The sequence below is a fragment of the Sturnus vulgaris genome, chromosome 2 (assembly GCF_052056855.1).
Source record: "Sturnus vulgaris isolate bStuVul1 chromosome 2, bStuVul1.hap1, whole genome shotgun sequence".
NCBI lineage: Eukaryota > Metazoa > Chordata > Aves > Passeriformes > Sturnidae > Sturnus > Sturnus vulgaris.
In genome coordinates this window covers 102,990,996-103,017,729 of record NC_142244.1, presented here as the reverse complement: position 1 = coordinate 103,017,729, position 26,734 = coordinate 102,990,996, and the positions used below count along the sequence as shown (strand labels likewise).

Here is a 26,734-nt window from a genome sequence, read left to right as displayed (position 1 = left end):
GTAACACTGTAATGAGATGGGTGAATCAGGTGGAATATTTCAAACTTGTTAACCTGAATGACAGAAATACTTTATGCTGTCTCAATTATTTCAAAATCACTGCATTCTCACTGAGCTTAGGAATGATCCCTGCAAAACTGAGCTTACTGCAGCATCTTTGCATTAACTCCTTTTCAGAGACTTGTAGAGTTTAAAGAGTCAGAAGTGGTTAACAGAAAATACAAAAATTTTTCTATGCTGAAGGACATTGGCATGAAAATTCTGTCTCAGAGTTTTGCTGATTATGATGTTTCTTTACTTCAAAAATTAACGCTTCTTTTATTCAAAGCAGTCATTTCCACCAAAACCATATGACATCACAAACATGAAGATGACTGACTGACTTCCCTCAGCTCTTTTGCTGCTAAAATAAAGGATGTATCTTTTTTATTTTAAGAACTTATTTTATTAATTAAGAATTTTTATTGCTTTATAGCCTGTGGTAACTGATCTGGAGGAAATGACAGATATGCAGACAGGTATAAAAAGAGACAGCTTTACATAAGGACCAACCTATTCAAAGCAAGAGAGATAATAACAGCAAAAAAAAGAAAGAAAATATAGAAAATACCGATTGAATGTCTGTTTTCCAAATAGATTATTTTAAAGTTCTACATGAGGAAACAAGAGCTCTTTAATGCCAGATTTGATCTAAAACAGATGCCCTATTTAAATATGGTCCAGTGGCACACAGTCCCCATTAGCTCTTCTCTCTTAACAGAGCTGATGACACTGATTTTTGCAATAGACTCTTTCCCGCAGCACAGCGACAGGACTTTATGCTGTTATCTTCCAGTGAACTGTCAGTTTTCCACTTCACTGTTTTCCTGCAAACTACTCTCCACAGGCTATAAAGTAATAAATGATAGGGAAAAAAATAAAAGCAGGACAATATATGTCTGTGGCCATTTTAACATTTTAGGAAAGATATAGACAAGACAGGATTGAGATGTTAACAAATGCTGTTATCTTTGAACCACTATGGAATATGCACTCCCAAAGCACAAAATAGTACTTTAAGAGCATCCTAGGAGTCTTATTACTTATTCTAATCTCCAATTATGCAGCTCAGATTCAGTCTACTGATAAAGAGTCTGGCAAGAAACGCTCAATTGATTTGGGCAGCTTGATTTTGTATCAGACTGAATCAGATGTCTTTTGCAAGGCCCTGGATGATGGTGGGGTATAATATTTGCACAGTGCTTCAGCTGAGGGAGATGCACAGAACCAAAAGGGTTTCAAGTGCCTTCGCTTACCATTTGTACAGCCCCCTCTTCACCACTATTAAACATACATAGAGTGAAATCCCTACAAGTCTTTGTTGCTGACAGCTTTGACAGCTGTATTTACAAGAGCAAACAACACATGTTGGGTTTGGCCATTATCAGATGGACTGCAAGTGGTCTGTGGCTCATCTCACATCAGTGGAAAGCCTATTTCCAACATGCCTTGCAATGAAGAAATACCACAAAGATATGACCAACATCAAGCATTTCATGACTCAGCTTCCTGGGCATTAATTTGGTCATATCTGTCCACACAAAGGAGCAAAATTCCAGAAGACATGCAAAGCAGAAACACACACCCTCACATATAAAAGAAGTTGTGTTAGAGATGCTGGTGTTAGAGATGGCTGAACAGCTAGGCTTGCTCCTCAGCCATGTCTACCAGGTACTGAAGTAGTGAACTGAAGTACTGAACCTTTGAAGAGGTTATCTACCTATCAAATACCACTGACAGTCACTACAGGCTTAGTCTGCATTTGAGAAGACTGATGCAGATTTCAGAGACCTCTATCTTGTGAAGCATTCTCAGAAGCAGAACTATTAAGCACAAAATTATACAAAGAGCAAACCCTGCTACATCAGATCTCATGTTGCAGTTTGGCATGCTTGGTACAGGTTTTTACTTTTGGACTGGGAGGTGAGGCTTGACTGCTGGCAGGGAAGAAGTCACATTTATAGTGGGAGAAAGCTCGGGGGTCTCCAGCCCCTGTGCCTCGGTGCGGAGCTTCCTGCGGGCAGGTTTGGAGGGTGGTTGAGCAAGAACAACCTCCTGAAAGGAAAAAGCACAGCAATGTTAACTCAGGCCATATGTGTCCCATCATTAGGCTGGAGGGTACTTGTGACACATAAATTGCTGACAGCTGGTTAAGATTTCATAATTTAAAGACATACAGAGCATAATTCCAATTTGGTAATAGCCTCTCAGATTTCTGACTTTGAAAAAGGAACAGTAACTCCTACAATCCCTCCATGAATGAGAGGGAGTTTTGCCTTCATCTGGATGACAGACTCCTCACAACTGGGTTGTACAGCTTAGCGTGCATTGGGTGGAGGTGGAGGGAGGGGTATAAACACATGTACTAGCCCCCAGGTGACCCAAAAGCATTAAAAACAGAGCAAGATTTATTTTTGACTATGCTCAGTTGGAAAGAATCAATAATCATTCACTTGCATCCCAACTTACTGCCTCACACATCTGGCAGTCAGGCCTTCTCCCTTCTCCCCTCCTCTCTTACATGAAGCAACATTGAATACACTTTTGAAATACAAATACATGAAATTATCTGTGCAAAATTAACATGATGAAGTATAGAAGCCCAGCTATTTCTCTTGATAAGTTACATCAAAGAAATAGTCTGGGTTTTCTAGGTAAAGCAGTGTCTTGGATTTTATGACTTCAGTGGTAAGAAGTGTTTTCATTATTATAAATTAAGACATCCTTTCTTTTGCAATGAGAAGTAGTTTTACCACCTTATAGCTGATTTAAATTATAAATATAAATGTATCCTCTTCAGTGTATTTTATTATTAGATCTATTTTACAAATGATATAACTATTACTGCCTCATTTCATGAATAACAAGCTAGGACTCAAAAAGTTAAATTGACTTGAGACAGGTTTTCTCAGCAACAAAGACATAATCAAAGATGAAATTTCACTATCACACATTTTACTGGGCTAGATTACCTCACTATTGTGTTTTCACCAAATGTTAATAAAAAAACCAACAAATTAATGGGGAAACATTTAATGACAAAGCAATTACAAGGGAAAAAATCAACACTGTAGTAAGCAGCCTGACTCACAAGAAAAGACTACTATGAGTGATACAAAATGTAACCAAGACCATCAATCATTCATATTAGAAGGGTTGCAATTATTAAAATAATCTGAATTATAAGCAAAAAGGTATAAACATTAAAAAACAGTTCTGTAATTACTGAAAAAAAATCTAAAAATACTGTCAGATGTTCCGATCAGAATGTCAGCACATCATGATTGCACAGATCTCTGGTAATGCCATGCTCTGAAATCTTCTGCACAGGCACAGCTCCCAGCAAACACACCCCATACAGCAAGGGAGGAATTTGCATATGCCTTCCACAACTGTAATGCCAAACACACCATCCCAGCCTACCTTAAACTACCCAAACCCTACCAAATGCACAGGATAAATCCCTCTTCCCTTTCAAACACAATACTGTATGCAATGTCCAAGCAGATCCCTGGGCAGGGGCTCTTTGGCTGCTGCTGCTGCACCAGGCTTTGCAAGGTGGGTCAGCAGTGCAACAACCACCTGCCTCCCACAGCCTGGGGATTCACTGCATTTTAGGGAACCACGTGAGATGAGGGTGAGCATGAAATAGATGGACCAGAAGGACTTCATTTCCCCAGCAAGGCTACAAAGCAGAGCAAGGAAAAACCAGGGCCAGGCTAGAAGTAGCATATGATGAGCACAAGCAGAACAAGGACACTGCCCAAAAAGCCCTGTCACAGGCAGAAAATTATGACACCGTATGTTTGCCTGTGACCTCTGTTGCACTAAGAAGTGTGATGGTGCTCCCTGGGCAAGGAACATCCAGCACCTGCCAAAAGTTCTTGGTTGGGTTGAGTAAATGTCTTGCAGGTGCCCTCTGGCTGCAGGAGGGGCCAGAATGGGGAGGATCTGTATTTGCCCCCCATCCAAACCTGCTCTGGGTGAGGCTGGTGGAAGGAGGTGGTCAGGTGGTGGACCAGGAGGAGAAAACACTCACAGCCACTGCTAAGGCCACTCCATCCCTAAGCAGGCCCCTTTGAAGTGTGCCATTTTAATTTTAGTGCTTACTTTTTATAAATGAAAGGTTCATACAAAAACACATTAGAAACTGCACATTTTGAGAAAATCTCTCCCAGTCTATGTGCCACACATTTAGTGGCAGATCCTGACCTCTAGCAAACAGGTGTGTTTACATCAAAATCTAATCCTCAATAACTGAAACCAAGAAGTGCATCACAATTTGGAGGAACTGCAGTGAGACAGGGCTAGAGTACAACCAAACTCTTTTTTGTTTTCCCTAAGGCTCCACAAGCCCCTATTGATTTGAAATAAATGGCAAGCTGCCTGTCTCAAAGCACGTGCATCAATGTGTACATACTAAGAGGTTTCTTAATGATTTATCCAAGTTGATGTCACATATGATCACAGTTCTCTCCAGTGTCTTGACCTCCAGAGAATGTAAACATGTAAAAACATAACCCTAACCATCTGTTTAATTGCTCTTAAACTTAAAACAACCACATTTGTTGATGAAGGCAAATCACTCCATAATGGTACAATGTGTGCAGATCTCACCTTTTTTGCTGAACTGTTTTCTTCTGCCTGTGATGGGGGTCTGTTCATCTGAGGATGTAATTCAACCTCAGATGGTTGCTCTGTCTGCAACAACAAATCAGTCATTGCTACACCCAGAAAATGACTAGCAGTCACATACAATAAAGTCAATCAAAGGAAATGTTACACACAAAAGAAAAGTTACTTGAACAATTCAACAGTGGGTGAGATCTAGGGCGATGGATGAATGGATAAGTCTTTCGCAGATTTTTAATGAAATCATATTCTTGCATTTTATTGTGCTGAGAAAATGGGAGAAAAGTTTTTTTAGTGAAGCATTAGGAACCATATCTCTGAATGTAAACAATCTAGTACCCAGAGTTTTTTCAAGAATTACTATTATGGCCTAAATACTCTGCAAAAAACTAAGAGAGTGGAAAAAAGCTAGAAAAATCTTGGATATGCCCTGTCACCTTATTATCACCTGAAACTGATGAAAATCCATAGGAGTAAGCCTCTGTCTTTGAAGTTTGTGAGGCTAAAGTGACAAAGCCGGAATCATACCAAAAATTCCAGCAAAGTTACTGAAAACACAAGTCACTAAAAAGCAGACAAGTCTTCCCTCCTCCCTTCTCACATTTCAAACAGAAACCCTGAAAATTCACCACCCAGATCTACACATCTGCAAAACCAAACACCTGATTCCCAAAATATCTGACTGGGAATCAAATCAAAACACAGGGTTAACCCCTTGCTTTGCCTCTCATGAAAGTTTTTTGCACCCTTTGATTTCCTGCACCAGGACAGGGCAGAGCACCGGGGAGGGTGGCAGGATTTAGAAGTGCCTGTCCCCAGGTGCACAGCAGTGAACACGATATTATAAAAACGGTGTGGCTGTTTTCTGTCCAGAATGTATGGGCTGACTCTCCAAGATGGGCAAGGCAGGCGGGAGCAGGAGGCTGGGGCCACTTGGCACTGGCAGCCAGACTCTTCTCCTCTTTCCCAGCTTCTGCCAAGTTGGAGCCTGGCTGGCAGTGGCCCCCGGCAGCAGGGGCAACCTGCCATCCTGCTCCCTCCTCAAACGAGCCTTGTTTCTACACAGGTGAAAGCCTGTGCTTAAAACCAAGCCCAAGGCAAACCTCAGTCTTTAAAGGGGCCAGTATTTTAGCCATCATAACAATTTGTTGCACAGCAAAGGACCTAACTCACTGCTGCCAAGAGGTTTCTGCATAGGGCCACCAAGCTCTGTAGCAGTCACAAGTTTCCAAGTGCCTAACTGTAAGTTAAATAAAAGCAACAGAAAGCACTGAATTTTGTATATTTAAAAAAGAAGGAACTTTTCTATGCCATTTTTATTTCTTCCTTCCATAACAGACACAATAAGAGCTGTACAAAAAAGTGCATGGGAGATGTATTTCTGTGGTACTGTTCTTCTCCAACCATACAGTAATCAAACATGCAGAGAGAAGGAAGTTTTGAAATTATTTTTTTAAAAGCGTATGTGAATTTCCTCAGGAGAGAGGGGAGAGACGGACTGACAGATTTCTCTCCCACCCTTTTTTAAGTGTGCTACATCTGTAGTATTACTGATGGTTAAAAATACCCCAAAGAGCCCCTCATACTGTAATATTTCCAGTATTTGAATATGAATATCTTAATTTTTTAAGACTTTAATAACTATCGGATGTTTAGACTTGAATTTTGAAAAGCTTTTTATATAATGAAGGGCTTCCTCCCTAAATGTAGTTTTCTAGTCAAATAGAGTGAAATGGAAAAAAGCAATTTTTTTTGTGTATCTATAAAAATCAAAGACCTTTAAAAGTCCATTGAATGCAACAGAACATTTCTTTATCATCAAGCTGAATAGCCCATAACCTCCCTGATTTCTACAGCCACTTTTTAAGAAACGAAGGCTCTAAGCACTGCTAGCAGTAGCCTGGCAAAGTCCACAAGGGTTTAATGGATGATTTGGGGATGGCAAAGCTCAAATGAGTAGAGCCACACAATAAGTTTGGGCCACATCAATTTGACAACCCATTCCTTCATTTAGGGACAGCAAGAGTAAACCCAGCCCTTCAGAGAGGCATGCAATTCACATACTATAAAGTGCTCATGGTGGTACAGCTTTGCTGCTCAACACAGAACAGTGCCAGGGTGCAGGAAAGACAACTTTTAATGACCTTTTAGTGGCAGGAGCACTAGATACCTGCCTTAACCTGGCCAGGCAGGCAGTTTCTGGTGCTCACACTCTTGTTGGAGTCTACACTAAAACTTGCATCAAAAGCAAGAATATATTAACTTATTCCATAGAATGGAGAGGAAAAAAAACCAAAACTACCAACTCCACGTTATTTATGTATAGATAAAAAATGAAGCTTTTGAAGAACCAGTATGTTCAAACAGTGTAGAAGTAACTGAACAGATTGGTATTCTACGATGTCAGTTTCAAATAATCAGAAAAATCGAAATCACTGTCAGATAAGGGGCCTAGAGAGGGAAGAAAAATATAAAAAAACCCAGAACCCGAACTTCTACAGAAACACCCTCTCTTTTTTCCTTTTATTTTTTTTTTCAAATGGTCTCATTGCAGGAGAATACTGTTTTAAACCAAAGGGAACTGAAAAGGGAAAGAAAGGGTAAACCTTGTGTTCCGGTGAAAGCAAATATAGATGGCAGTGAAAACATCAAAAAGGGCAAGATTTCAAAATCTGTGAGAACAAGACATTTCTTGGGAGCTGAGTGCTGTGATGTGTGTGTCAGGGGCAGCCTGCAGCCCATGCTCAGGGCTGTGTTGTGTTACCCACTGGCTGTGGCTGGGTCACTGGGCTGGCCACAGCTCCCTGCTGCCAGGACGTGGAGATGGCAGAGTTCAGCAGCCAGGGTGCAGGGGCTGGTACAAATAAAGAAATAGCTACATCTGACAGAAGAAAATCAAAACAAAACAAAACAAACAAAAAAAAATATCAAACAACCAAAAACCAAACCAAAACAACCCCTCCCAACCCCCCCCAAAAAAAGAAAAAAAACAAACAAAAAAACCCCCAAAAAACTACAAAACCCAAAAAAACCCCTATTTCTGGTGATGCAGCTCCTGCATAATGAATCAAACCAAGTGACTGCTGTGTCCCCAAACTGCCACCTAGTGGCACAGGGACATTGCACTTCTGAGTGCCTGGCACATGCATCGTGCATGGCTGCGAAGAAGGTTTGCTGTGCAGCCAGCCCAACAAAGTCCTCTCTGAGAGGCTTTATGAATACATCTGCACGCTGATGTTTCCCCACATTGCTCCCACGCAGATTTTAAAGGAAAAATAAGTCCTGCTTTTTCTTTTGGCAGAAGGATTCTTCGCAGATTTCCTTCACTGGTTTGGATGTGGGGTATTTGTAGCCTGCTGGTATTGGGCAGAGACAGGCTGGCTCAACAGTACTCTGGTCCTCTAGGGAAGTACAACAAAAAGGAGATCGTTCAGGAGCAACTGAGGTGAATTCTCTTTAGTTCTTCATCATTTTAACACCATGCTTAGCATAGTCTGCCCACAACTCATTCAGAAACATGGCAATAAACTATCCCCCTCTGATCACAAAAATGTATTAAAATTTTCACACATCTTGGCACAATTATCTTTAGGTTTAAATTCTTCACTGTTGGTTTATTAACTATAAATCATGCAAATGGTCTTCCAAAAGAAACTCCATTTATGGTAGTGTAGAAGTGCTTTGATGGAGGTGTCTCACATCCTCAGAATGGAGTAAACTACTGACACTGGGAATGCTGCTCTGCTGGCTGGGATGGCTGGGAACACATAGAGGGTTACAGGAGATGGGCAAAGAATATCCTGGTTGCCTGCACTGCTCATAGTGCATTGCAGAGTCTGCAGACCAGGCCTATGGGTACCTTGATTTTGGGAAGCAGGGTAAGAGACCAGAGAAAAGAGCAAGAGAGTGCTCTATTCCAAATCTCCTGAATAACAGAATCACTAGGTTGGAAGAGACCTTCCAGATCCAACCCACGCCCTAACACCTCAACTAGACCACGGCACCGAGTGCCACATCCAGTCTTTTTTTAAACACATCCAGGGATGGTGACTCCACCACCTCCCTGGGCAGACCATTCCAAGAGATTCTCTTTGCAGAGAGCAGTCCAGTTATATTAGCAGACAGTATCTCTTGTTTGCTTAGCACAGCCTCAACTTTTCTAGGAATAGCCATACCCTTCTCATTCTTCCAGGCAGAAGGCAGAACTGGCCAATAAAGTTTCTGTGCAATGGCCACAGATAGAGCCCAATCTGTGGCCTATGGCCAATACTGAGCACTAGGACAAATAATTCCTCATCGTGAATGAGAGTGTTAAGAGCTGCAAATGCTCATTATTTCGTCACAGGATCCCTGACCAGCCATGATCCTCACTGCTCTATGTGACCATACTTAACAGTACCTTCCTACAAGAATATGTAAAGCTCACTTAGGCACTGAGTGCTTTGAAAGCCTCAGATGAAAGATTTTCATAACCATAAGAGAACACAATATCTTAACAACTGCTTCTTCACTTACATTTCCAGTTCTTTTGCTTTGCAATGCTGGATTACACGTAGATTTCACATCCACTTTTCAAGACAATCCATAACTGATGTTCCAGAACAGAAGATCTACACCAAGCTTTCATATTTCTGTTACCTGATAGCCTTTTTGCAACAGGTGAAGTATATATATATATTCAATCATTCCCACAATTCAATTTCGCCCACACTTAAGCTCCAGGCTAACTTTACACATGGAAATAGTCCCATTGTAGTCACTTGTACTACTCACAGAAATGAAATTATCTTTGTGCATTCATTGGAGTAGCCCATAATCATTACCTATATAGTGCCACTGCTTAGCTCTGCAAAAAACTATTGAGAACAGCTTATCTCTACAAAAAAGTAGGATACTAAATATGCTTAATGCTCTGCATGTGCCCATTTCAATCTTTATCATCTCTGTGTAAGTTCATTTAAGAGGTATTTTGCTCCTTTCTAAACACTCATATTTTTGTGCTTAAAGCCAATTTCTGGGAGTCGAGACATCTCAATTCCAGTTTCTGTGAGTCTCCTGCATCCCACACTGAATCATCAATTCTTTTTATTGCTTATTACAGAAACCAAAAATGCTAAGACAGAAAAAAACCCCACAGGGATGCAAATGCAACAAGCTGCCAGGGTCTTAGTGTGCTGCCTGCTTTCTCAGCACTGTGCAGCCCTGAAGTTTTGATAAGCTTTTTCTTTCCCTGAGCTATCTGAGGGCTGGTGATAAGGTTGAGGAGAAAGGCAGTAAATACAAACAAATTGCTGCAATGTTCAGCTCATTCACAAGGAAAGAATAGGACCCAGATGGAAGCATTAACAATCTGTTTTAATACTTCAACTTCCACAAAACCAGATTAACGTAAGCTAGAAAGGCATATGTGCATTCCACTAGAGATACAGGCATTGGGTTCTTAGCTTCTTTTTTTGTTGTTATGATAAATGTGAAGCCAAATTAAAAAATTGTTACAACACATTTTAATTAAGATACTCACCTTCTTCCACTCTTCCAGAAACCTCTTTAGAACGGATTTTACAGCATCCATCAACTACTCCTCAAATTCAATTTTAAATGTGCTACTTTCCACCACTTCTTAAATCGCAATTTATTTTGTCTGGCTGTCTTAGATTTAATATATAATTTTCATGAGAGGAAGATAATCCATTTGTATTATATTAAAGCGGCAGATGGCAAAATCTTTCATGTTATAGAAGACTTTCGGTTTCATTACTGTTACATGCTTCTTCAGCACCCATTGCATGGCTTATACAACATATGTTATTCTGCAGCCAAGACCATGAAGATAATCAAAAAAACCCCAACCTTTCCTTGCACAGTGGTTGTAAATGCAAGCTAAAAAGTATTCCTTTAATATAAAAATTACTTGAGAGAGTACCATCATGTATAAAATTGCATGGTGCCAAAAGCAAAATCTCTACTTTTTTGTGGGGGAAATTTTTATTTATGTAACAGAAAAGCTCCTTTCTATAAAATTCAAGGTGTCCTGCCAGCACTTAAAATTCCTCATGTAATTTCACAGAATAAAGGAATGCCTGAGTATTTTCTCCAAACAGCCTTGTAAGACGTCCAGCCTCATCCTCCGTGTATCCCTGCTTTAGCCAAAGGCGCTGGTGTGGGGGGATGCCTGGAGCCTGCACATGGCCAGCCTGCTCTGGAGAACCGGAGTCTCAGCAGGACTGATGGGAAACCTTCCCCACCTCTTGGCCTCAGCATGGGCACATGTAATTGATGGTTCAAAATCCAGCCTGAGCCACAGATTCAGCAGAACGTGGAGGCATGTTAGTAGAGACAACTTCTTGAAATGCATCCCAGTTTTCACTTGAAATTCTGGATGATGAATGGCCAAAAAGTTTCAAGGAGCTATGAAGTATCAAGTAACATTTGGAGAGCAGAACATTCAATACATTAAAAAGAGTAATATTTTTGCTTTCCAACACCACCAGGGCCTGTGACTATGCAGGGTGACCCACCCATCACCCTTCACAGTGCTTAATTTCCAGGATTTCACCAAATCAATAACATATAATGGTAACAATGGCCACTAAACTGACAGCTGAATTCTGAGCTCATATAACACAGTGAGATTTTAATCTTCAGAGCTGCACTGTACTCAGGGTATTTCAATTTGATAATGTTAACAGCTGCCTACCTATTCTACTTCACTTGAATGCTTTGCCTTCACCCACAATTTTTTCAGCGCCTGCCAAAACTGCCAGCATGGAATCAGTGGGAAAAACACTTCCCAAGGTCTCCAGAAATAAAAGTGCAGCACAAACCAGTGTGAATTTACAAAACCAACAGGCTTAAAAAATTGTGACTCTGGGAAAAGAGACCAGGAACATCAGTTTTTTCAGCCAAGATACACAGAGTTTTCTTCCAGTCCCACTGTTTTCAAATTCCCTTATACAGCACAGGCAGGATTGAAGATACGCCTTCATTGCTGAACAGGAAGGTACTGAAATAGAGTAATTTAAATAAAGGAATGTTGCTCTAACTGGGCAACATTGCAGATAGTTAGCTGATGTTGGATAAAATCCTAAAGTTATATTTGTTTTTTGGTGTTCATCCGTAATTCCTATTAACATAAATATGTTACTAAATCTCCCAGAGAAAGCAGCTGTGGTAAATGACTTCTGTAAGCTTAAAAGCCAACAGTAATAAAGTATTATTTTGTTTTCCATTAAAAAACTAACAACAGGGGCTTATATGAAATGTGCATACATGTTTGGCTCCAGCAGAATGTTATTCATGAGCACCCAAAGTTATTTTCTATCTGAAATCTGTGTCACTGCAAATCATCTGCATAGCTATTGCCTTCCTACTGTGATTCTTGCACCTCCATGTTACACAAATTTTCTCTGTACAGCCCTGGATCTGTCCAAAAGTTTTGGGGCTGCCTTTATGCTATTTCTCCTTGATGACTTAAGTTTGCTATCAAGTTAGGAACACAGGATGAGGAAAACTTACAGGCCACTGAATTCCATTCTCTAAAAGCCCAGAAAAAACTCACAGTAGGTATCTCCAAAAGCTACAGGTTATCTCTTCTATATGCTACAGCATGCCATGGGAAATAAGCAGAGGTGGGGCATTGCCAGTATCCTAAGTCCACAACAGCTTGTAGTATATGAAACATTTATGGTCAAAAAAGTTGGGAAACCAATATGGATAAAATTGTCCTTAAATCCAAGAAACTACTGCAGAATTGCTAAATGTGAGATGTGCTACTAGAGATCACAGAAGGTGTCAGTGAAGTTACACACAGGCACAAAAGGAAGACACTTCAAAATAACAAATCAAAAAAAACCCCATCTCGTCTGTGTGTAAGTGCTTTTCCATACACAATCTTTCCAAGAACTCTTTACAGAATTGAGGCAAAACTTTAATGACTTTTTTTAATAGGAAAGCGATATGAATTGATTAATTCAATAAAAGAGTTCATTCTGCAATTCACAATGTCTTACTCTAAGTATCAATGCAAAATGGCTTGGGGTGCAGAGAGGTATGAGCTGGAATTAGGGTTAAAAGATCATGAACTGAAAATAATGATGTATCCACACTATTTAAACTGGCCTTTTTTCCATCTTTATTTATTCGGGTTACTGACAGGCACCAGAGGGACCTCAGATAAAAACATCACTGCATCAGAGAAGTGTCTGTTGAAAGCTCTGAGGAAAACTTAAATATAGCTTGTAGATTGATACAAAGTCAATAAAATGCTGACTTTGGCAATGGAGGCACATCCTGAGAAGGAACTACCATAGTCTTTTAGAGGCCATCAAGAAAAAGGAAACACAGAGTTATATCCATCAGCTCCAAAAACTGCCATAGAAGCAAAAAGAGATGCAGCCACCACCTGTAGAGGTGTCTGCCCAGCAGAGGTGTGGAACAGCACGGGCTGGCAGCAGCAAGCTGAGAGAGAAGCCTGCCCTGAGGCTATTTGCCATAAACAGGTCCTCACAGCATCCCAACATCGAACCTGCCACAGTAAGCCTGTGCATCCCCTGAGCTGTGAAGTCAAGGCCACAAGAGTATCAGCTCTAAGTATCACCTTGTGCTCTGCTCACCCAGTGATACAGCCCTTGTCCCTCGTAATTCAGCTGCCTGGACTACGGAAGCAGAGTTGGATGTGGGCATAATTTAGGAAGTTTGTGATTGAGAGGAGGTATTTGGCACACTCTGAATAACCAGTGATTCAGTAACTCACCAAGGTTGATTACCTTGGAGGTTCTGACAGGAAAAATAATGTTTTCCTAAAGGCTGAAATAATTCTACTAAAAAGCACCACAACACAGGACCAAATTCAACGTGTCATTTCTATATTCTGGACTTCTGATCCACTGAAATGTAACACCTACCCCTGGGTGCCTCTGTTTTATGCACTTTGGTCTTTACATCCTATGAGTCCTTTAATCTCACTCTAAGGAGCCAACTGGTTCAAGCTGCTTCTCAGTCATCCATAGAAAACTATAGTCCTCAGAAAGAAATTATTTCCCTCTCCTCCTCCATCAACTGATTTCCAAAGCTGAGCCAAAATAATCATATCATGAGCATACTTATAAGGTGCACAGCCACCTGAAATATGCAGGGTTTGCTTCACGTGCAAGCTACATTTGTCATTAACAGTGCTTAACTGCAGGTGTTCAGCAAAATGACACTAAAGAATGATTTTCAATAACACTGTTGAAAAATAAGTTAATACAAAAATTTAAGGAGAATTTGGTAAATCTTGAAACAAGAAAAAGCTGAATATGCAATTTCAGCCTCATGGCTTTTCTTCAGGTCTTGATCCTATCTCAGCTTTGAAAGCAGATCCCTTCCTCCAACTTCTCTGTGCTCCTTAAATCAAGGTCCCACTGGACTATGGTAATCCAAATGTTCACTATTGTTTACATGTTATTTGCAAAGGTCAGCTCAGCTGAATTATGACCCCATCACTCATACTTCTCCTACTATCTGTTAACTTTATCACAGACAGGAATGCTTGGAGAAAAAAAATTAACAATCTCATGAGCATGAAGCTTATTGTATTTTCACGAACTGGTTTAGATAGAGTTTTGGAAGACATGAGTACAATAGTATTTTGATATTTGATTCAATATCTTTAAGTATCATCAGAAGTAAATTAAGTAAATGTAAGTGAAGCATGTTAGCAAAGCATCAGCTGATATGCATTACTGAGCAGGCAGAGAAAGCACTCTTTCTTTTTAAAAACCAGACCTTTGTAATGGAGAGGACTGGATCAAAACTTCCACATGAGAATCTTCTCATGTTTATCATTTTAGAAAGGTCCTGTATTTTGCATGCCCCATGTAGGGTGAGCAATTGGTTCAGTATTTGGTAAGGAAGCTGCTGGACATGCATAAACAAATTAAGTTGTCCCTCCTCTGCTAAGGAAATGCAACCTGATCACAGGACAAGAGAACAGACAATTAACAGCATCTTGCTTAAAACCAACGGGTTTGTTCTGTGAGAGGAGAATTTGTTGTAGTTAGTGCTTTCCCCACGGCAGCAAGAGGGCTTGCACTGCACAAAGCCAGCACTGTGGGAAGCTGCAGCAGGGGCAGGAGCAACTGCAGGCACACCACTGGGAGGCAGGGAGCTGTGCTGGGGATCTGGGATGGGGAGTAGGGAGCTGTACTGGGGATCTGGGACGGGGAGTAGGGAGCTGTGCTATGGGATCTGGGGAAGCCAGAGGGAAATGCTGCTCTCTGGGGAGTGTCAGACAAAGCAGGAATGTGATGGGGGCACTAAGGGGTGTGTGCTGTTAGCAGCATGGTTAATGCCATCCTGACTGGGGAAACATGCAAGCTCAAACCAGAGTCTACAGTCCTCAAGTCAGAAACTGCACTCAGTGCTAGTAAGGGATGGGGAGAAGGAGAGCACAAGCTGCTGATGGATGTGTGTGGCAGCAAGCCTCTAAAAATTTCTATCATAAGCACTGTGCAGTAAGAGGTGCTCAACAGCACACTCTTAAGGGTACATCCAAAGCTCAAGTGATGACCATTCTAGCCTAAGGAAGGTATCTCTCCAGCTTTTTGTATGTGAGGCCTGTCAGCTTCCCTGTGGATTTGTTTTCTATCATACACGTCATAGAAGTGTATATATATCATATACTTCTAAAGGAGTAATATATTAAGCATATTGCTGCCTAAGACTTAACACAACCAACAACATAGAAAAATATTATGCTCCTCCATCATTTCCTGAAAGGTGAGGAATTATATTGATGCAGACATGCATGATTTCGTCAATTTGTGTTGTGCTGTAGTTGTGTCATGCTCTAAAAACAAAACCCAAAAACTCACTCCAAATTCAAAATAAAAGCATAGCACTAATGGTTTGAAACTTTGAAATTAACAACATAACTGATGTGGCATTCACTTCCTTCAGCATTATTTTTTTCAAGCCCATGGGTGCAGCACACACTCCCATGTCATGGTTCCCTTAGCAGGAACCTCAGTGTTTTCCCTCAGTGTTTTTGAAGCTCAAGAAACAACTAGCAACAGCAGGTATCAAGCCCATGCCTTCAGGCATGAAACTCATTTTAGGAGACTAACTTTGCTAGCCTTTTATTTACACTTAGGTCTAGTGGGTGCATGTCAACTCCATGGCAAAGAGGTTTAATTACTCTGTAATTTGACACTGCAACATGCCAGCCAGCCAGACACAGGAAGAAGGACATGGAACTGCAAAATGCAGATTTTCATTAACTTGAAAGCAATAACAACTGCTATGTCCAAGCCAAGTTGTGCTAACCACTGCAGCAGTAACACAAATAAACAAATAGCACATAGCAGAGAACTAAAACTTTGTCCATACCTGAGATACAGAAGGTCGAGGGGGCAGTGCAGGTGGTGGTGGGGGCAGCCAGCCAGACCTCACAGCTGAACAGTGGGAAAAGAAGAAGATGATGATTAAATACCCCAACCAAACAAAATCACTGTAATTTAATTCCAAATAAACCCACAATTAATTCACAGGATAAGTGGAAATTCCTCCTAGTGAAGAGGCAGTATTCAAGATTTAAAACAAAACCCAAACTTGATCTTTATTGAGCAAAAGCTTGTTTGAAATAACTTCATGAATAGTGAATGAGTAGTGATTTAATTGCTGTAAACCCCCAAATGTTATGACAAAAAGCAAAGAAAGAAGCCAGTCAGCCACAAAACCTGTAGGTAAAGCAATCTAATTCCAGTTAAAGAAACCCAGAAAGAGGGTCCACTTGTTCTTCAGACTTTCTTCTTTGTCATTAAAAATATTGCCCTTCTTAAAAGTGACACTTTAGCACCCAATGTGGACACTAGCATTCACTGTGGAAAAAACACCCTGTGATAGAGTACAGCCTTAAAAAGAAAACATTTGCCATGGAATTAATAGCACAAAGGCCTAAATGAACCAAAAAGAAATCCATTTATTTCGTTTTATATTTTGTATCTGCATGCTCTTACTCAGAGGAGGTATTTCAGAGGGAGGAGGAAGACAAATCCTAACTGCCAATTCAAGCCCCTATAGGACAACATAATATCAGCTTTGAGTTTGAGCCAGCAAAAGGGACGGTCATAATCACGTAGGTGCAACGCTGTAATTTTCAGTTTTCTTAAAATACCTAAAACCCATTTGGGACAAAACTACAGAATAGATGACAGCTTCCAAAGGCAACTGTGAGGAGGCAGAGAGGAGGACTAGGCTGGCACAGATACATCAACCAGGACTAACTGGGTTACCCTCCCCAAGCTCCTGTTGCACTGAATGCTCAGCACTTGATCTTGATGGCAAAGACACCAGACAGTTCATCCTGCACTGCTGTATATTTGTGTAACAAAAAACTCCCAACAGTATTAAATTCAGAAATGCTCTTTACCACAATAATGCTAAGCAATCAATTACATTTATACACTTTCTATTTCCACTTCTATTTTAAAAAGACCACAAAGACCATTAAGAGCCATGTTATAGCTTAGCCATTTATATATTTTATATACCAAATCTAAAAATGCATACATGGTTGAAAATAATAAGAAAAAAGATACTAACCATACAGATAATTGCGACATGAGTAAAACTGTGTGTGAAAACATTGAGAACACCCATATTGACTATTCACAGCTCCAAAGAGACCTGTAATATACTGGTGAGTTTTTTCCATTTTCTGTTTCATCATCTCTTGCATCTTATAAAATGAAGCCTAATATGGCACACAATACCAAAGACAGAGTTAAAAACAACTAAAACAGAAGTTATGCCAGGGAGCCCCTACAGGTGTAAGAGAGATTAAAAAAACAGTCATCAGGATCCTTTCTCTTGCATTTAATTAGTTCTGTTTGTAAGACCATTGCAATAACAGCACGATGTGGTAACTACATTCTCCATCTCTCCAATGCAACTGATCTTTAGAAAGGAAGAAACCTCCCTTTCCTTTAATCTGAACTTCAGGTTATTACTTCATTTATCTGGGCACTGGCAGTGGCTTTGGCATTTACAGCTTGTGACAATATTTGAAAACAACACTTAGCTCAGACACTTAATACTGGGAAAGCATCTCCTGAAGTCATTGGACATACTGTGAAACTCCATGAGTCTCTTGGGATTTGCCCTACAAAATTATAAAGGGAAAAGTAATTGTTCCATAAAATAGTCCAATGAAAAAAACCGCATCACCACACAAAAAAAAAGCCACCACAAAAAACTCCTTCTTCAGCTTTCAAAATGCAACATATACGAATCTAGCATTAAAGAAGTTAGATGCTTACGACATGTGTATTTGACCCAGTTTCCTCTTTTTAATCCTAAAAATTCTAGCTTAAGCTACTCATGAAATATTCATAGAATTCCTGCTGTTGCAGAAGATCTTTGGCCTGTTGTTAGAAGGAAATCATGCTTATGTGAGCACAATTACTAGCAAAAGTTAGCTGACTTTGGAGGACCCCTAACAACTTACAAAAAAATCCCCAGGCTTCAGCTTTCTCTGGTGTTACTACCCTAAAAGAGGACAGTATGAGCAGACACTTGTAGGTTTTCCTGTACTTTGGCAAGTAATTTGTGCTATCTGGCTATTCCAGAATCCTCTCCTTCCTGGGAGACTGCCCTGCACAGGTCAGCTCTTGCTGTCAGAGATGCCAGCACCACTTATCTCAGAGCAAACACAAATACAGGGGAAGGTTTGTTTCCAAAATGAAAGCAAGTACTCTGGGTCTGAGCAGCAAACAGATAAATAGACAAATGTTGTGCTTCCAGGGGCATGCCTCAGAGCTTGGAAAAGCTGATGTCCCTGATCTTTGCAAACAAGTCTTGACCCTTTGCAGAAGCCCAGGGAGCTGCATGGGCCTTGCACAGGTCCTCTTGCTATTGAGCAACTTTTGCTGATATTCAAACCAGGCTGAGCCACAGAATCATGGAACAGTCTGGGCTGGAAGGGACCTTAAAGATCAACTCAATCCAAGCCCCCTGTCACGAGCCGGGACATTTTCCCCTATACCAGACTGCTCAAAGCCCCATCCTGTAAGGCAAATCCCACAGAGGGCACTGTGGAAAGCCCATATAGGTACCAGTAAAATAGATTTAAATATCCATATCACATGTATTCCTGTAAATGACAGCATTTTCATGCACTAGTTACTCCCACAAAGATAGTGTTTTCAGTTCAAAAATCTTCACCTAGCATGTTTACACTTTAAGACAGATTATCTGCATGGAAACTTTCCAAGACCATTTTGCTGCCCCATTTTGGCAATCACAAAGCTCTGATAGTACTAACATGACACCACACCAGATCAAAAAACAGGTTTTCCAATCTGAAGGTAGATTAATATTTTAAAACAAACAGCAGGCTGCAATAGTATACTCTGAGAACTGCTCATGCCATCTTATCTGACCATTCTGCCTCCAGCCTCCCTAGCAGACAACAACACTCAGCACTTAATCATTATTTGTGTCAGTGAAAAATAACAATCCTAGGAATCACCCAGACAGCTCCTTTACTTATTTGATGTAGGAAGAGAAGATGAAGGAAAAAACAAAAGTTTTAACAGCCCCCACAAATGTATGGAAGTAGGTCTTTAAGTCACTAGATACAACCACAGTGGAGAATCCCAAAACTAGGGTGAACGAGTCTGGGCCCATGGGATCCTTTAGAGCAATAAGAGCAAGGTGCTGTACTTCTCTTACCTGATGACAGTCATCTATGCTTTTGGTTTTCAGTATTGAAGAAAAAACTGGCATAATACACTCAGCTTCTGGACGCCTGATATTTTTGAAAATTAATACTGGAATAGAAGCATATAAAACTACATTTCCTGAAATATTTCCATGTCAGATATTTCATATTAATTCCTTACACGTGGATGACATCTTGGTTTTAGATGTCTATCACCTTATCTTGAACATCATCTCAGACAAGTTAAACTTTGGGTAGAAAAAATGTACATCCTTGTTCCCATCTGAATTGAATATGTATATAAGCAATCTCCTGAAAGAAGGGAAGGGTGCTTTTCCTGGGTCAAGGGCCATTTTGTACCTTGCAGGCCAAACTGAAACTAGATCCTGCCTACTCAAGGAGAATGACCTCATCTCAAGTCAAAAGAGAATCTGGCTGATGTATTTGGCATTTTTCAAGTGGATGCCACAATACTGTTGGATCAAGGGAGAGGCTGGTTGCATGGTAGATTTCCATCAGCTTATGCTGCTTCAGAGTCCTGAGCTCCCAGATCAAGTTTAAAAAGACACCAACCAATTAATATTATCAGGAAGCAAAGGGAGTAAGATACTGCAATCAGCTCAAAAAAGATAAGCTAACAGAATGAATTATTCTTCAGTTCCCCCAACTACCTAAGGCTTGGCTCCTCAGGGAAGCCAGCATTTTCACCCTTCCACTCTGCCACTATTCTGGAGAGGTTTTTGAGATATTTTTCCTGCTTCTGTTGCCAAAGGCAGAGCACAGAAAAGTTCTGTGTCTAAGCTGGTTTCTGTTTACCTCCTTCTTACTAAACTTCTATTCTTGTTCAGTGAAATTAGTACTTGGTTATCCCCTAACACTGACACTATTCTTTGCACAACTTCATTTATTTACCTTCCTAACAGAAGCATTAGTAAGTGATTGTGAAATAACCATTTCTCAAGAGGTCTGATTTATTAATTCTCACTACTATGTCTAAAAAATAACAAACCAAAAAAGCCAAGCCAAAAAAAAAAACCACCTGTAAAGCTTCAGCCCGGAATATAAATTTAATAAAGGACTCTAGTAAGGTAGTTGTGAAATACCATTGATCCAGGGATGTTTCAATAATTCTTGCTAATGTCTCCTTGGAAGGTAATAGCATTGCAAAAAAACACCTGTTTTAGACTCCTGACATTAACTTTGTTACCAGGTTTGTAGAAATACTGTAAAAAGCATTGCCAGTGGAAGAACTCTTCTCACATTTAGTTTTGGGAATCTGCTCAGCAGGCAGGTTCTTGTCTCTCAGCAAATGATGCACACACCTGATGTCACAGACACACACTCTTGTTACAGGTCTGTTTCATGTGCTAACCATACAGAATGTTATTTGTACCTTAAGTGAGTGGAAAATCATCCATGTACTTTCCAAGTAATTAGGAAGAGATATAGCCAGGCTTTAATTAATGTTTTTGCACTATGAACTCACAGGTGTGACCATTTAGGACACCGTGATGGGTCACCTCCAAATCAAACAAGCAAAATATCATTGGAGGTTTTTTATGATGTCTGTTTTTAATGTCCTATCTATGAATTTCAGCATGTGTTAAGAAATTCTGTAAAACAGATTATTTTTAAACATCTCTTTTCTGGTTTATGTCATATATCCACAACATCTGTATTTTTACCTCCCTGTCCCTTGTTTTCCTTAAACCATTTCACTTCCTAGTTACTATTTTCTCTACCCTTTCCTTTTCTGTGTGTTTCTATTTGGGGACTGTTTCTCCCTCCTCCCTTTGCCCTTAAACAAAACTATCCAATGTTTTGTTCTGTCTCACTTCAGCTTCATTCTCCACCCACAGGGAGGCACAATCCCTCCACTACCTCCTAGAGATCCATGTTCCCAGAGCTTCTCTCCTCTGGACACCTGGGGGGCAGTGCTGGAGATTCCAGCACGGGCCATCCCTGACCACTTCCAACATGGGCACACTCAGAACAGGCACAAGGGAGCCAGGAAGAGCAGGGGGCTACCAGCCACCACCCCTCTGGTCCCTCCTGTGGCTCACACACTTCCTGGGGACGTCTGCATCTCCAGGGTCTCCCCCCAAGGGAGGCAGCTTGACCCCTGTTCCACACAAGACAGCAGATCCTATCTTGTTTAACCTATAAAGTTGCTCCATGATGGATGAACATTTTTTAACAGAACAGAGTAACCCCCACAGGATCATAAAAAAGGTCAGTGGGGCTGGTGGGGCTAGTCAAGAACATTCCAACCTTCGCAATTTTCTGTAGAGAGTTTTTGGATTAAAATTTAATTTCTAACAACCTGCAACAGGATGAAAATAGACTGCAAATCATTCTTCAGTCCCTGAAAGAGCTAAGATTAGATGAAAGGGAAAATATGATTTTTTAAAAGTTCCATTTATTGACACAAATTGTAAAAAAAAAATCTACACTTAAAAGGCTGGTAAGATTTACCCCAGTCAAGTATCATCCCAACTCAGCCCTTAGAGATAGACATAAAAAACTAAAAATGCAAAAATAAGTGACCCCATCAGATTCCTATAATGTAATAACTATTCATCCATTTATATCACTATTTTCTACATCTTATTTAACTTTAACTATGTTCTTGTCCAGTTGGGCAAAAAACTAAGTTACACAGTTGTAAACACATAAATCCTTCATAAAAAATTCTAAAAGGCTGATAGGCACAAATCTCTTCCATTCAAATAAGAAGGAAGACATGAATATTTCATATTCATGAAATTCTGAATATTCAGAGTAAGCTCAGTTCAGTCATCAAATATATTCTGAAAGGGAACAGGACTAGAAAAAAACAACAGCTCCAGTACCAGATTAGGGGCTGAGTCTCAAAAGAAAAAAATCTCTTTTCTGACTCAAAAAAGTACTTTTGCAGCAATTATTTTTAAAATGTATTTCATAGTCAGAGAAAAAAATATGAGTAGCAGCTCTATTTTGTGTTCTCTGTGCTCTGCCAATAAGACATTTTTAATTTGTCACAACCCTTACAACCAGTCACTCATTTGACTCTACGCTCCTCACTTGATGAAGCCTGCAATGTCTTGTACAATATGCAAACAATAATTTGTGAAATGGCATATTTGGTGAGGGCATTTGCTATTATCTCTTCTCTAAAATAAAGGTCCTTCAGAATTCTCATCTTCCTGACTTAATGTTTAATGGTCTGATTAATAAACACAACACAGTAACGTGCAAGACAGTACAGTATTACAGCATTAACAAAATCCTGAGAAAGTAGCTGGATTTTACTAAATCAAGACTAATGTAGGAGCAACAAGTGAAAGGAGTCCTGAAAATAATTTACTTAATTAAATTCAGTCATAAAAAAAGAACATTACTATTCTAAGTTCCCCTTGTTACTTTGGCTTTCAAATTAAATTTTAGTTAATAAATCTGTATTATAGAAATACAAAAACATAACTGCACCACTCGTTAAGAGCTTGTCTTCAGCAACTGCATCTTTTAGACAGCTAACCTCAATGGACACAGACATTTCCCAGCAAATACAATTGAGCATAACAGAATATAGAAAATAATACAGTAATCATGCTTATCTAGGTTAGGTTTTGCAGGTTTTTTTGTACTCAATTTCATGTAAACAAAAGGGAAAGTCACTTGCATTTGGCTCACTAAGCTAAAAAGACAATCAAGCTGAAAAGATATTCCTGACAACAACTGGGACAACAGTATTGTGATTATTGTTTGGGCCTGTTTGCATCAAAACACCTATGACGTCAGAGCAACAATCATTTTAATTCTCAAAATCCTTTTTCCTACGCAGTTATGAACGGTTTCATTTTACATGTAAACTTAAGACCATTCAGAAATACAAAGAATTTGACTTAGGCCAATATAAAAAAACCTAATTTAGCTATTCACAAATCTCCACACTTGGCAAATAAAACCCACCAAGCCTGTAAGCTCAAGGAAAGGATGTGCTTAATTGAATGAAGTAATGGAAGTCTGATGAAGTAAGGAAGTAATGAAAAATCTTCTTCAAATGTATGAAAAAGAGGGTAAAACGTGATGCTGAACAGTCTTCCTTTAGCACTAATGAAAATGAGAGGGTGCAGAAAGACAATTGTACTGATTGAGTCTTAATGATACATGTACCACTTCCAACTGCTTGGGAACACGTGTATGAAGGAATACAGGAGTGACGTGGGATGCACACCAATAAATTCTATTCCCTTGTTCCTTTCCTGTGAACACCAAATTAGAACAAACAGGACATTTTCTTGTCTGGCAGTCATCACTAGCCCAGCAATGCTAAGTACAGTTGACAGATCTGACTGTAGTCAAGAAAACATCATCTGTGACAGGAAATACTGCACTTGCAAGAAAGTGCTTGTTGTGTTTCCACCTGATCAGGTGTGGAACTTAACACCTCACATTTTAAAAGAGAGAAAACCCCCAAATTGCTAGCCCCTTGTTGCTGGCTGAAACCAGGTTACAGTGAGTGCTTCCTTAGAAACCTATGTAAAAAATGGTGCCTGCATTCCACGTGTTCTTCACCACAGGGACAGCCACAGCAGGAGGTGAGTTTCAAAAGCAAATGAGTGCTGAAAACCTCCAGTCAAAAATTCATTTGTAAATAGTTGTATGGCTGTTTTGTTCAATCCACTTCCAGATAACACAAAACCACACTGTTTATAACAATCTTGTCGTTTCATCAAAGCAAATTCTCTTTTCCCAACAAGTATCCTTTGTTCAACAGAACTGTTAATTAAAAGTAGAAATGAAACTAAATGGGAAATAAAATGCATTTCAGAGGGAACTGTATGAATCTAATAAGACTCACACTGCTGTCACTGCCCAGAAATAAATTCTTTGTCAGCTGTCATGGGCAGCAAACCGAACTGAACAAACCATCAGATGACAATGGGTGCATTTTCAGGTTTTAATACTCAAACTGAGACTTGCCCCAGCCCCAGAGTCACCTCAAGGCAGACTCTAGCTTACTGCTGCTGCTGAGGCTAGAAGGTGGCTGGGGCTCTGCTGCAGGATCTCTGGGCTCTGAGCTGCCCCAATTTTGGGCCCCTCAATACCCAGGTCTTACTCTGAGAGCTCTTGGCTCATATCTGGCTAGAGACTGGGCTAGGGGAGAAATGAAGATGTAAACTAGGTCATGTATGCATTTAAAATGACATTATTGTTTCCACTTAAAACCTGCTGTTGTCCTTCCAAGAATGCATAAACTCCAGCCAAGAATTTTCTTAACATGAACACAGGCCAAATGCTAGAGATTACATATTCAACAGAAAGAAATACATTGAGAATGTAGCAGCAGGATTTTTCTCAGATGCTAACATAAAGTCTACACAAATAAAAACAAAAATAGAAGCGATTCTGTCTCTTAACAGAAATTCACTTGGATATTTCAGAAAGTGGTGCCTTCCAATAAGTTCTCATGCTTTTTTATGTCTGTTCTGGGTAACACTCATTGCAGCATCCCAGAGAAGTACAGCCATGAAGGTGCCTTCTTCAAGTCCAGTAACCTCCCAGTTCAATAATTTTAAAGCACATTTCTACAGCTAATGCATTTCTGGACACGCCAGCCATCACAGATAAATATTCTGTGTATATACTGGCCAGGAGAAAGGCACAATAAGATAATGACAAACATGATATAGCAGCAGTAAATGAATAACAAAAGAAAAAAAAAATCCAGTACCCACAACAGGGATTTGCCACAGTCTTTAACTGAATTTAACTGAAGTATTTTTCTTTTTCTGCCCTTTAAGAAGGAAATAAACAAAACAAATGCTTCAAAGCATTTTACAATTAAAGAAATTATACCTATAGAACAACATTACTTATGTGGAACTGAAAACAAAACTCAGTACTAGTGAGCATTCCTTTGTAGATCTGGAAGCAGATTATCCACCAATCTCCCCAAACTAAAATTATTTCTGAGCTACAATTAGTAGGATAAAAACTAATGCACCAAAATAGGATTATTCTAGTCATGGTGGATATACATAGAAGAATAGAATATCCTGAGTTGGAAAGGACCCACCAGGATAATCAAATCCAATTCCTGGCCCTGCACAGGACACCCCAACAGTCACACCATGTGCCTGAGAGCATTGTCCAAATGCTTCTTGAACTGAGGGCTGGTGCCACGACCACTTCCCTGGAGAGCCTGTTCCAGTGTCCACTTCACAAAGCTGAAGAACCTTTTCCTGATATCCAACCTAAACCTCTTCTGACACAGCTTCAGGCCATTCCCTTGTCACTGGTCACAAGAGGGAAGAGATCAGTGCCTGCCCTTTGTCTTCCCCTCCTGAGGAAGTTGTACCTGCAGTGAGGTCTCCCCTCAGTCTCCTCCAGTCTGAACTGACCAAGTGACCTCAGCTGCTCCTCACAGCTTCCCCTCCAGACCCTTCACCATCCTTGTGACCCTCCTTTGGACACTCTCTAATGGCTTAATGTCCTTTTCATATTATGGTACCCAAAGCTGCACACAGTTTGTTAACTTCCCCAAAAGAAGCCGCTTTGTGACTTTTGAAATGAACCATTGCAAATTCAAGATGTTAATTTTGATTCACAGAATTACTTCTTTAAGAATTTACATTCTTCTTTCATTTGTGTTACAAGCAAAATTTAAACCCAAGTTTATTTCCTTCCAGTTATACTTGTTATCTGGATTCCAAGATTTGTTGCAGTAGAAAATGTGCACTTGGCTCTGTTTTGGGATTTATTTTGATGTATAACAAAACCAAAATTGGAGGTACCAGATCCCTCAAGAGGGACAAAGATAAGGAATTACTCCTTGGTGTAAGGCAAAAAAAAATGTTTATTCCTATTGAGTTTCAGGGATTAGCACACATAGCAGGACTCTTGAATTCTCTCTAGTGTTTGCACAAAAAAAGTCCCATATAGCAAGAGGTAAAACTCTTTCTACTCCAAGAACCACATTAGAGAGCCCAGTTAAACATTCCTTGACACGGTCGAACCTTGGCTTTCTTCTGAAGCATAAGCATGACCGTGTTTAGGCTGGTCCTTTAGTCAGATGATTGGTGTGCAGCACACAAACCTCTGATCTGTTCAAGGGCACTGCTGAGGCACAGCCACGCTGGGTGACTGCTGCCCTCAACAAACAGCTCCTCTTCCCACTTGAAGGCAAGAGGCACACTCGAAGGGTAACGTGCTGAAAAGCCATTTTCTTTCAGTTCACTCCAGCTGCTATTCTATATTTTTCTTCCCTCTCCTCAACATGCACCCATGTCAAAAGAAATTACCCTTTTTTTTTTTTTACTCTGAGTGGCTTCTGATTGTTCTCATGCATATGTTAGACTTTAACATCAGAAATGTTTG

General features: G+C 40.1%; 1 protein-coding gene across 2 annotated transcripts in view; it reads right to left on the bottom strand.

Moving 5' to 3' along the window:
* Window positions 1-26,734, bottom strand: part of REPS2 (RALBP1 associated Eps domain containing 2) — a 94,616-nt gene that overhangs the window by 5,963 nt on the left and 61,919 nt on the right. Inside the window, exons 14-16 of one of the 2 annotated variants that reach the window (XM_014875844.2) lie at window positions 16,039-16,103; window positions 4,657-4,740; window positions 1,949-2,094 (exon numbers count right to left, since the gene is read on the bottom strand). In XM_014875844.2, the coding sequence (XP_014731330.1) occupies window positions 1,949-2,094; window positions 4,657-4,740; window positions 16,039-16,103 (295 nt within the window). The remainder of the gene's footprint in view (window positions 1-1,948; window positions 2,095-4,656; window positions 4,741-16,038; window positions 16,104-26,734) is intronic. The other variant, XM_088160232.1, reaches the window with a different exon arrangement.